Source organism: Theobroma umbraticum, unplaced genomic scaffold (assembly GCF_002168275.2).
Source record: "Theobroma umbraticum cultivar Fairchild unplaced genomic scaffold, ASM216827v3 scaffold_50.0, whole genome shotgun sequence".
NCBI lineage: Eukaryota > Viridiplantae > Streptophyta > Magnoliopsida > Malvales > Malvaceae > Theobroma > Theobroma umbraticum.
Window position 1 is genome coordinate 3,076,238 of NW_018397261.1, and position 12,719 is coordinate 3,088,956.

The 12,719-nt window shown below is 33.4% G+C and overlaps 1 protein-coding gene across 1 annotated transcript; it reads right to left on the bottom strand.

The window, feature by feature from the left end:
- Nucleotides 1–1,061: 1,061 nt before the first annotated feature.
- Nucleotides 1,062–12,442, bottom strand: AAE17 (acyl-activating enzyme 17). The gene is made up of 14 exons (XM_021431023.2): nt 12,040–12,442; nt 11,134–11,263; nt 10,750–11,018; nt 10,063–10,267; nt 8,494–8,534; nt 8,260–8,385; nt 7,411–7,484; nt 6,433–6,653; nt 5,308–5,402; nt 4,906–5,122; nt 3,246–3,371; nt 2,885–2,983; nt 1,398–1,610; nt 1,062–1,309 (listed from the first exon to the last, which is right to left on the bottom strand). Exons 1-14 carry the CDS (start codon nt 12,291–12,293, stop codon nt 1,199–1,201), a joined length of 2,181 nt encoding a protein of 726 aa, XP_021286698.1. The 5' UTR covers nt 12,294–12,442; the 3' UTR covers nt 1,062–1,198.
- Nucleotides 12,443–12,719: the final 277 nt, after the last annotated feature.

Here is a 12,719-nt window from a genome sequence, read left to right on the forward strand (position 1 = left end):
TAATAATTTATTAAATTTAAATATTATTATGATCAATTATTTTATTTTATTGTTAAATATTAATAAAAGATAATTTAAATATTAATATTTTATTTATAATTTAATCATTGATATTTCAAATACCAATAATTTATTTAATTTAAATATTATTATGATTAATTATTCTATTTTATTTTATTTTTTAAATATTAATAATTGATAATTTATTTTAAATATTAATAATTGATCATTTAAATATTAATATTTTATTTATAATTTAGTCATTAATATTTTAAAATATTAATATTTCATTTAATTTAAATATTATTATGATCAATTATTTTATTTTATGTTATTTTTAAATATTAATAGTTGATTGCTTATTTAAAATATTAATAATAGATAATTTAAATATTAATATTTTATTTAATTTAAATATTATTATGATAAATTTTTATTTTATTTATTTTATTTTTTAAATATTAATAATTGGTAATTTATTTAAAATATTAATAATTGATGATTTAATTATTAATATTTTATATATAATTTAAATGATATTATGCTTATTTATTTTTATTTATTTTGTTGTTAAATAGGAGTAATTTATAATTTATTTTATTAATAATTGATAATTTAAATGTTAATATTTTATTTATAACTTAATATTAATATTTTAAAATATTAACATTTTATTAAAATTGGAATCAAGGGAGAGAAGAAGGAGAGAGAAAAATAATATTTGATACAAATAAAGTAGTAGTTTTTCAAACTTGTAAAGAGCATTTTGGTTTTAATTTTTTTTGAGTTTATTCCTTAATCATGGAATAGCTAATACCGTGAGGAATGTGACATTAACTATTCCTTAGTTTTGGAGGATTTTGAAGAATAGTCATACCATAAGATTATTTCTCAACTAAATAAAAGAATCAAAATTCCTTGGAATAAACTATTCCTCCAACCAAATATGCTATTATAGTTATGAAGACTGGCAATGGCATTTCTCTCTCTTATCTTTTCATTACAGGAATGAAAACCTTAATTTTCAAAAAAAAAAAAAATTGAGCAAAGCACAGAAATGATGGCCGGTCAATGCCTTATTTTCCCAATAAGAATCAAAAGCTCATACATGATCCAAAAAAAAAAAAAAGAAAAGAAAAAGGAAAGGTCATGTGATTGTATGTGAGCAACAGTGTGAAGTAATATTGTTTTTTCCTAATTATAGTTTAGAATTTTGGTCAACTTGAGCTAACTGCTTCCTCAAAACTCTCCTCATAACCTTATTAGTAGCTGTCCTTGGAAGAGCTGAGAGGGCCACAACATGAGAAACCTACATATTTACAATGTCATAAAGGAATCAGGGATAAATTGCCTCATGTTTTTAAATAGCAAACCAACTTGGTGCAGAGATCAATTACCCTAAACAAAGGATTCAGATTCTTCTGAACTGCTGAATTGAAAGATATTCTCAATTGATTCAAGTCTGGTGCTGTGTTATCCGGATCCTTAAAGACAACTGCAATTACCAACCGCTCAGGGCCGCCCTCTGCTGGTGGCACTCCAATGGCAGCTGTCTCAAGTACACTGCTATCAACTGCATTACAGATGCGTTCAATCTCAACCGAACTAACCTGCTCAATCAGAGAAAAATCAGTCAGCATTCATGCATCAAGGATGCGAAGATGGGTAAAACATTTCTCTCTCAGAGTGTGAAAGAACCTCAACAGTCTCTCCCTAGCGAAAATGATTATAGCTACCTGATTAGCTTAAATAATTATGTTCTTTGTTAGAGGTGAAAACTCTAATGAATCTAAGAAGATGCATAGCACATTCAGTTTCATGGTTAAACATATTTCTTAGTAAGCATAAGGCAGTAATCAAGGTGAGTCCACTAGAAAGGTGAGGCACTAGACTTTTGACAGTTTCCATAACCATATAAATGAATCTTGTTAACACCCAATTTAACACAGATATTTTGCACCCAAGTTATATATTCATATAAACAATTCCAAACAGGATTCTAAAGTGTTTATCTATTGCTGACCATTTGATGATTGAAATGAGAAATTTGTTTATTACATAAATTTGATGTAGGTCAATATAATTATAATACAGGTTTGGGCAAACAATTATACCTGTACCTGTAGTTTCATAACTGAATGCTTACAAATACACTTTTGATTATTCTACTAACCATTTCAAACTTTGACTATTTGCATCTCCAATTTGAGACTTGAAAGCTGAAACTTGTTTCAAATTCAACCAAACTTTATTTTCCATACATTGAGTATAACTCGAAAAAGATGCTTGATCAAATCAAACTCAACTCAATGTGACTCACATATTATAGAACTAGATTCAAGCTTGAACATGAGAATCTCATTCTTGTAAAATAAATTATTTATTTATATTTACAGATATATACATATGCATACACACACACACACACACAGAGACATATATATATTTTACATAAATATATAACAAAATTAAATACTCAATGAAGCTTGCAAATAGCTCAAGTTTAGTATCAGAGTACTCAAACTCAACTCAAACTGTTATTTTAGCTCTGCAAGAAACAAGTCTAGCATGAAATGGTAGCAAGTCAAGCTCAATTAACTCACAAAAATAGCTTCACTCATTCATACCCTACAACTAGCATTAAAATCATTATGTGCAGTATCATCATTGAAACAACTGTTAACCATGTTTCTAGAAGCTACAAATTATTTTTTTCACCTCAGTTATTTTCCTTCTTTCCTGAATTTGGTTTGCTAAGTGTTTTTGTTCATTATGCCAGGTAACTACAACATTGGTTGCTCGGTGAAAAGAATGGGGATCTTCCTATAGGTGGAATACTTAAACCTCAAACCACATATTACAGTCCATACTGTCAAGCAAATACCTTGATACCCCCAATATTCATTGTATCATCAGCACGACCGTGTGCATGATAGTATCCTCTAGAGGTGCGTTCAAAGACATCCCCATGCCTTCGAAGAATCTGCAATGGTAAATTCATACACAAAGGTTTAACTTGCAGGAGCATATAATAAAATGAAGGTGGGAAGGAAAATTGGTTTTACCTTTAACATTTCAAAAATCCATAAATTAAATTAGATAATACACAACAACAATCAGAGCATTTTCTCACAGCATGGGTCGGCCACTTTGAATATTATTGTGCCATTAGACTACAATTTGAGTAACTTAGAGACAAGATAAATGCACCAAAAGAAAAATGATGCTCACAGCTAAAATCTCACCAATCCATTCCACGAAGGCATTCCTTTAAAGTAAACATCGTAGTGACTAGCATTTAGCAGTGTACTTGAAGAACCAAACATAAGAGGACCAAGGGCCAGTTCTCCCATCCCTGGTGCATCCTGAGGCTGTGATTAAATGAGTAGAAGATATTAGTTGCATTTAATTTTAAAGTTGGGAGCATATCTGTAAAAATAAGTCAATTAGAGAAAGGATTTTTTTCATGTGAAATTAGTTGGCTGTAATTAGGACTACTGGCATATTAATTTAGAAGACAGAGAATTGTTCAATTAAGAATAAGAGAGTAGAATACAAAGAAATTCCCAAACCCAATCAAAATTTCCACCATAACCTTAAACCTTTCTAATTTAAGCAATTTGTATCCTGAACCATTAAGATGAGCCACCTACTGTGCAGTGTTAACAAGAAGGATGGAAAGAACCACATAAGATCATGTGTGAGTCCCATAGGCACCATATGGAAGCCACACTTTTCTCTTGTATCCCTCTCTCTCTGCGGAGACACACACACACACACACACACTCTGTCTATAACCTCCATAGTCAAAAATAAAACTGAGCCCAAGATCTCTTCCACCAACAGTGACACCCGCTGAAGTGCAGAACCACCGGCCAAACCACCCCCTTGAATCATCATCACAAAAGCATCATATAAAACCCTTCTAGTCACCATTATAGAAACCCAAAACCCAATTACAAAAAACCATCAAAGGCCAAGCACCACCAGAATTACCAAAAAAGCATTGGTACGGTCAACCACCACTTGCCCAAACAATAGACAGCGACTGAAACCACAACAAACTACTGAAAACCACCAATACCACTAAACCAAAATCCCTCAATCAGAGACAAAGTTATCAGCGATAGGAAATGTCCATGTTATACTCACAGCACCATACAATCAACAAGCCAACAGATTAAGGAATCCATTGATGTTGTAACCTGGGGGTTAGGGATTTCAAATCTAAGAGGAGAAGAGAAAGAGAAGAAGAAAGATGAGAAATGGAAAATGAAGGGAAAGAAAAGACAAGAAAGGAGACTGTCACCATCATGGTGACAGGTACTTAATGGAGGAGACATAATGGCTATAGAGAAAAGGTAAGATCTAAGAAAACAGAAACTGAAAAGGCGAGAGAAAGGGGAGGAAAGAAAAAGAAGAAAGAATAGGTTGTTGCCACTGTTAAAAAGCGTTGCTGTCTATGACATAAGTAAGTTTGAGAGAGAGAGAGAAAGGAGATAGTTTTAAAAGAAAAATGGAGAAACAGAAGTCCATAAAGGAAGCTGACAAATCACTTACATGGTTCTTTCTGTTTATCATGATGGTTGAGAATATGATGCCATGAACTTGTCTTAAAAAAGTTAAAAGCTTAGGATTCTAATTGCTACAATTGACAGGTTCAGAACAAATCAAAACTTTCTTAGAAGTGGAAGGTCTATTGGTGTAGTTATAAATTTTGCCATGGAAGGCAATAATCATGCATTATTTTTAATTCCTCATAAAGTAATGCATTTGAAAGGAAGGAAAGGGGTGGAGGGGAATGCATGATATGATTGTAAGCACAAGCCTTCCAGAAGTGTATAGTGTAACTATATATTGCAGTTTACTTGCTTACACAAGAATGGGAATTGGGTTGGTGCTTACAATAGGATGGCCATCATCACCAAGAATAAACAAACGGCAACCCATAGCTGGTGTACTAAAAGCAGCTAATGACTGGGGCTGTAGAAATGATCCAGAAACAAAACCACCACCAATTTCAGTGCCACCACAGTATTCAATGATAGGCTTGTAGCAAGCTCTCCCCATCAACCATAGGTATTCATCTACATTAGATGCTTCACCAGTGGAGCTGAAGCAACTGCCAGTTTCAGAAAAACAGCAAAGAAATCAGGAAAGAATCGATATTGGAATAAAGTCCATGGTGGGTAAACTTTCTAATAGAAAAAACAAATCTTGATTTAAGTGAATGCTTATATACTCCCAAGTGATTTGATTGTGGGAAGAACAAACAAGCTAGAGTAAAAATGAAGAACTCACACTTACCGGATGGATGACCAATCATAGCCGGCTACACAGTTTGAACTTTTCCAAGCCCGGACAATGCTAGGGATGACACCAAGCATTGTCACTTTTGCATCCTAGACAAGTTTAGTGAACATAAATACGTCCCCAGATGTATAAAATATAAATTTCAGCACTCTATTTATTTCCAAGTCCATCTTCTTCATATGCATGTGTTTAATCCTCACCTATAAAGGGGATAGAAAAAAATTCCATGCATGAAACAGGCCAACTTCAATTTTAAAATAAAGTTATACAGAATTTTTCACAGATAGCTGTTTGGAAGACAATAGACCTAACTATGGTTTGGCTTTGTTTTTTCCTAGGCGCAGTATAAGGAAGAATTTTAACCTCCAATAATATCCAAAGGAAAAAAAGTCATCTCATACATGCGTTTGTTGTGCAGAGCAGCAGCTGAAATCAGTCATCATCTTCTTTTGAGCTATTCTTGAACAAGGCAGCTTTATTATTAGCCATGCAATGTTAGGCATAACTTGGGTAGAGTCAGGCTCAATGTAAATGGAGCTATGACAACAAGGTTTACACAGTCTTGTATAGAAATGGGAAATGTGATAGACTTGGTTCCTCTCTCTTAACAGTTGAAAAAGGAATTTTTGAGGGGAAAGAATTAGCCATATAAAAAATCAAGGGAAGTTGATTTCATTTCATATATTTGGTCCATTGGGTAGAACTTCAGAGAAGTATGGGATATACTGATCTTTTTTTCTCTTTTAATCTGTAAATAATAGCCTTGTGCTTGGCTTCCTTGGTGCCTCCTTAGTGTTTTTTGTTTGTTCATCTATCCAGAAAAGAAAAAAAAAATAACATACATGCCATGATATCTTTATAAGTAGATTGTGTCCATATCATTCAACTGGCTATTGTATCTTCTCTGCATAATATTTTTTGGACAAGGATGTCCAGCAGAAGAAGAAGCAGATTAATTGTAAATGAATGGTTTAACGAGAACTTCTACTGCATCAACTGCAGTTTGACATTTAATATGTAAAGATTCTATAAGCTGATTATATTAGTTGAGGTTTGTCATAGTTTAGTTAAACAACAATGGAAAAACACCATGCTGACAACATTGACAAAAATTACTACCTGTACAAACTTGGCAAAGCCAGAACTGAGAGGAGAACCATTATATAGTGCCATGGAAGCCCCGTTCAACAATGAAGCATATACTAACCAAGGACCCATCATCCATCCAAGGTTTGTAGGCCAAGCAACAATATCGCCCCTGTGGATGTCCATGTGGCACCATGCATCTGCAGCAGCTTTGAAAGGAGTCCCATGGGTCCATGGGATTGCCTTTGGCTCACCTACACAAGAAAACAAGCTCACTTACTGACCTCTTCCAGATTAAGTTATGGAATTTGAGTAGTGTGAAATAAACATAAATATTAACTTCTAGGTCGTATCCTTACTACTGTTCTTTGGTTTGAAAACCTTGACATCAGACTAACACTATCAGTTCACCAAATTTCCACAATAATTTGAGTTCTTTTTCTTGATATTTGACCCTACTTTTGGGCCTTACAAGGTTATCAGTTAACATGGGATTCTGCATCGAAAGCACCACATGTGGCCAAGGAACAACAAGGGCACCAGACAGCAAACAAAAAAATCTCAGTTGCAAATACACAAAACTACTATGCCTGACAATATCTCAGGACATCACAGTAAGTTTTTCCTTCACTTCTCTCATACTGATCACCAAAAATATGCAATTAATATCTTGAATCTAAGTGGTACACACCCACAAATAAAATAGGTAGGTGAGATTGCTTTGAATGATCATCAAGCAAACACCAAAAAGTTACCATTAGTTACATTTAACACACTGCACCAAGATATTTCTCATGCTAGGAGCCATCTGGAAATTTTCTATGACAGTACATTCAATATTTAACCAAAACTACATCCATTCCACCATGCAGGACTTACAAATTACACTATACCCATGTTTTTAGGCCACCAGTTTTCATGAAATACATAGAAAATACCATTTTTCTTGTAAGAAAGGAATGACAAGAGATAAGAAAGATTTAAGAGGTTATGTTCCATTCTTGAAGTTACCTGTAGTTCCAGATGAGAAAAGAACATTTGTAAATGCTTCTACAGGTTGTTCCACTGCCTCAAACACATCTCCTCTGCAGTTTGAGATTTTTTTTTTTTTTTAAAAAAAGAAAAACAAAAGGGGGCAGATATAGCACAAGTATTAGAGTCTTGGTGAAATACTACATGCAATCAGATGAAAAAATTGCCAATCATGTGATTTTCTGATGAATACAACATGTTGCAATAATATCAACCACTTAACTAGCCAATAAGAAAACAGGGCCAGAATTTGATCAATTTCATCTACTTTGTCTCAATAATACCAATTTTTATAATATCTCAAGTTTAAGTCTTTTCCTAGGACATTGCTTTGAGTGTTTCAGATATTTAGTTTCAGGAAAGCTACTAGAGAGAGTTGCTCATGAAGATTGTAGTTCAACATCCAAACATGCCCATTGCTTAACAGCTATCTTGATTAGGAAGGCACACTGCAAAACTATCCAAGCCCAACAAACATCTCCTTCATTCCAATTAGGAAAATTTTATAACACATAATCATTCCTACAGTAGGAATCATATAAACCCAAACTGTCAGTAAATATACAAGTTCTCTAACCATAAAGTAAATACAATTACCACCATCATTCTGGCCATCCCTTCCAAAATGCCATGGCTTGGTTAATTAAAACAATGAAAGATATTGCATACACAATCAATCAGATATGGCTTTGGAGCAAGCTATACAATCTTCAATATATTTTTCCTGAAGAAAAATGAACGTCCAATATACAGAGAATAGCCATGGATGGCCATAGATATTAATCAACAAGATAGCAGTAGATTAGCCAGAAGTAACAGAATGCTTACTTCAGTTTTTTTACTCTTTCCAGAAGATCAGACCATGAAATATCACCATCACGCAACTTGGTGCTGCAACTAAAGCCTCTGGCTGGGATAACAATGGCCATAGGTGCCTGAGCTTCCACAACTCTACTGCAGAATGGAAGCTATACTGTTAGACAACTACCATTAGAAACTAGAAATATGAATAAAGGAACACACTACCTTAAATAGTTGAGTTAAAAGTTTAAAGAATTTCACCTATACAAAGGGATGCTTTTTTCACCGCGAATAATAAGATCCTGAGATAAAAGTGACAAAAGAGTTAACATGACATAAGCAAGTAAATGTTCATGAGAGGGAAGTGGAAAGACTAAAAAAGCAACAAAAACAAAAGGACTAAGACAACGATGAGAGACTTATTAAAGGAAGATCCACAAAATAATATCAGATGAGATAGTGAAAAAATTTCCAGACAAAATTGTGATGAAAATATGATTTAACAAGAGATAAAGACCAAAAAGTTTAAAACAAGAAGAAAAAAAAAGAAGAAAATTGTTAACAAATATATTTGTTTATGTCAGTCCCATTTCCCACTACCCAATTCAAAGAGTTTTTTTTGCTATAGCGCTACCTAGAGACCTTATTGAGGTCCTAAACTTGATTTCTCAGCAAATTTAAGTCTAGTTGGTCATTTTCATTAAAATCAAAATCAATGAGATTTAGCCAGCATGTACAATGAAAGAGAGTTTTCTAGGTATCAAACTGGCTCAACAACCCTATTTACCAAAATCCATAAAAAATCTAGGATGGCTTTTCATCACTCTCTCTCTCTGTACAAAAGCCTCTTTTTATGGGAAGACATCATATATCTGTCTAAAGCACCTTGGTCTGTTTAATTCATGCAAATTTCTGAGAAAATGATATTCAAGAAAAAGGCCAAAAGAAAGAAACATAAAGTTGGAGATTTTCTTTGTTTAATTTGTCAAAAAAATAGAAAACTAAACTATTTATCTATCAATAGATTAAAAAAAAACTTATTTTCTTTTTTATGTTTACTGTTTTTCTTCTTTTCAAAATTTTGTTCAAATTTCTTTCCTCAATATTTTCTACAACCCAAACAGAACCTTAATAGGACAAATGAAAAGATAAAAAGGAAAAAGGAATTATTAATTTCTCTCACAATTTCTTTCATCAAATAACCACTTACCAAAAAGCATGTGCTCAATATAGATAAGTAAATATCTAACATTTTGTTTTTCACAATAATATCTAACAAAAACAAATAAATGGGGAAATTTCATGAATGGTAATGCATGCCACACGATGGCAAACAAAAATTTATGGTGTGGTTAAAGATAGCTCCTTAAACAATGCCTCGGATTTGAGCTCCTAGTCACATGAAAACCTTCAATGAGGTACCAAATATACGCATGCCCATTCAGCAGAAGCTAGCACCTAACCATGATGGACATAATCTCCGACACAAATCATTTGAACTTTGGACAACTTTCGGATGCCTGGAAATGTTTCCCCGAATACCTAGTTAAGAATTATGATGTGGAGGAAGAAGGCATCCTTGTTCATGCTATTTACTATCTGAAATGGTAAGTTTATATCTAAAGATCATCTAAGTGAATTTGCAATTTTCCACCCATAATAAAGGCCACAATGGAGGCCTCTGTTGTGTAGAACTCATTCGCAATAACAAAAGTCACGGAAGCATGAAAGAGCATAAACTCCTAAAGCACAAGTTGCTATTATTCAGAAGAAATTGTAAAGATACGAAACAAGGATTCACAGTCCGGTGAAAGGAAAAAGGAAAACAACCTGAGTAAAAATGGCTTTTGCTTCTGATATTTTAAGCCTTGTTGATATTTCAAGAGAAGCAAAACTGTCAGCAATGGATACAACTATATAGCCTGCTAGAACAATTGCGAGGTAGATAATTACAGAGTAGACATTCATCGGCATATCAATTGCAATTGCAGATCCTCTCTCCAAGCCCAGAGCATTGAGAGCATGTGCAACTAACCTACAAATTAGAACAACAAAGGACTGCTGGTTAATATAATATCAAGAGCTGGAAGGGACTACTGGTTCATATGATATTAAGAGTAGGTAGAAGTACAAAGAACAAGCATTTCAATTACAATATCAAGACCTCTTCATTTATCAAATTCAATAATTCTGACTCTACATAACATTAAGAGCCTATTTGATCCACAGACCTACTAAGTAGAATCAATCAACCAATATTCAAAATCACACGCACTAAGTACATAATACAAAAAATAATTATTGAATTCATTGAGGAAGCACACCTATTTGGCTAAAAATCCTTCAAAACTACAAGACAACTCTAAGAATACTTCAATCAGTCATTCAGCCTTGGGAAGAATCTTCCTTTCAAGATAAAAGGAGAAGATTTCAAAACAAATTATGTAAACTGTAAAAAAGAAAAGAAAAAGGCGTCTGTTGACAAACAACTGCATCTAAAGGTGAAGAGCAGCATACCAAACCTCCAGTTGCAATTCCTTAAGTGTCATGCTTTTCACAGGTAGATCATCATCTCCCTCATCACGCCATCTTATTACTATATCATCCAAACCTCTCTTACTATTAACAATCAAGCAGTTCTTTGCAGGGTTCACAAAAGCTCCAGGAAGCCATTTACCACCTGGATTCAATATGCGGCTTTCTTCAGATGGACTCTCATGTAAGATACAATCAGGAGGGACCGAAAAATTTACACACATTTCATCCAATACAGTTTTCCAATAAACCTGGCATATCAAGATATAGGAAACAATATATGTTTAATAATAATCCAGAATTCAAATTGTCAAATACATTTATGCATTTTAAAGAAATGTGACCTTGGAGCCATAACAGTTATACCTCAGGGTTTGAGACTGAAAATTCCTGAAGATGAGAGAAACTCGATATGGGATCCTTGTACTCGGACACCAAAAATTCTTTTCCATGCTTCTCCAACAGAAGGCCAACATTTGTTAACAGTGCACTCTCCCTATCCATATGCAAATCAGCAAAATTAAGCATGATAACAGTATTAATAAAACAAGAAAAAAATCAAAAGAATAAAAGTCAGGAAACAAAGAAAAAATACAGATGCTGAAAAAATACATGAGCGTCAATGGCTGCTCAAATGATAATTTTGGCCAAACATTTTTATTCTAACATGTAAATAAAGGTGAAATTTTATTTAAATCAACTCCATCATCTAGTTCAAGCTATTACAGGGTAGCCATTGGATTCGACAATTTTCCATTCTTCAAGAAGGAAAAAATATCAATTAATTAAAATGGATTATTGGATTTCTCCTCTTACATTAAACTTTATACTTTACTCCATTCTGTCTAAGAAATATAATTTTCACTACAAATGAGTCCTTCGTTTTCTTTCATTTTTCTTCTCAGTGGATTTTGAAGCATTGCTTTTTGCAGTTGGAGTACAACTTACTCATTCAGTTGACAGTTACAAAAAACTATTGATTCTATTTAAATCCAAACCTACTGAGCTTTTTTGCTGTTTGCATACAAAATTGAATTGAATCATTAGAAAATTGAACTCATTAATTTTCACGATTGCCAGTATGCACCAAGGTAGCCGTTATATTCAATTTTTTTCCACTTCTTTTTATTTATTCATGCACTTCCAGCTAAAAAAAAAAAGGATTATAATTTTCCCTTTTTCGTTTTCTTATATTTACTTTATTTGTAAAAGCATAAGCAATAACTTGAAGATCAAAGTAAAGTGAAAAAGAGGACAAAGGAGAATCCTTACGGATCGGGCATCCAAGCAGGCGGGTCGGGGCCGAAGTCTTTATAGCAACCATAGTACATCATCTGATGAAGAGAGAAAGGGAGATTAGGAGTAAGGACGTGTTTGGAAATTCTATTCCAACTCTCCGGCGTGGCAGCTCCGTAACGACCAACGATCTCCGTCACCTTTCGGTGAATTTCTTCTGCCAGTTGAGACGATATCCCCAACGCTTCGATATCATTAACGGTGACGGAATCCAACGATTTGTACACCATTTTTGCTACTGTTTTTTTGAACTCAAAAGTGAAAGAAAGAATGAGATTTTTAGTGAATAAACTGGTGAGGCTGATTTTGCTTTGAAAGTTTTTGACGTATACTCCTGAAACGACGTCTTTTTCAAATTTTTTTCCTCTGATAATTTGCTTTGCTTACTCACTTGTCTTTTATTTTTAATTTTTTATATAAGGTAAGGTGGTTGAAATGTCTGACATGGTAGTTGTTAGCAAGCTAATCGTCAATTTGTCTATTTAATTAGCAATAATTTGATTATTTGGTAACTCACAACTAACTAATAATTACAATATATTTTTACTGGTTGTACTTTAGACAACCATTATTGTAAAGTTCCAATATTATATACACACACATATCTGAGATTTTGTTCTACTTCTTAATGTTTGGAGTACTACAAAACAGGATAG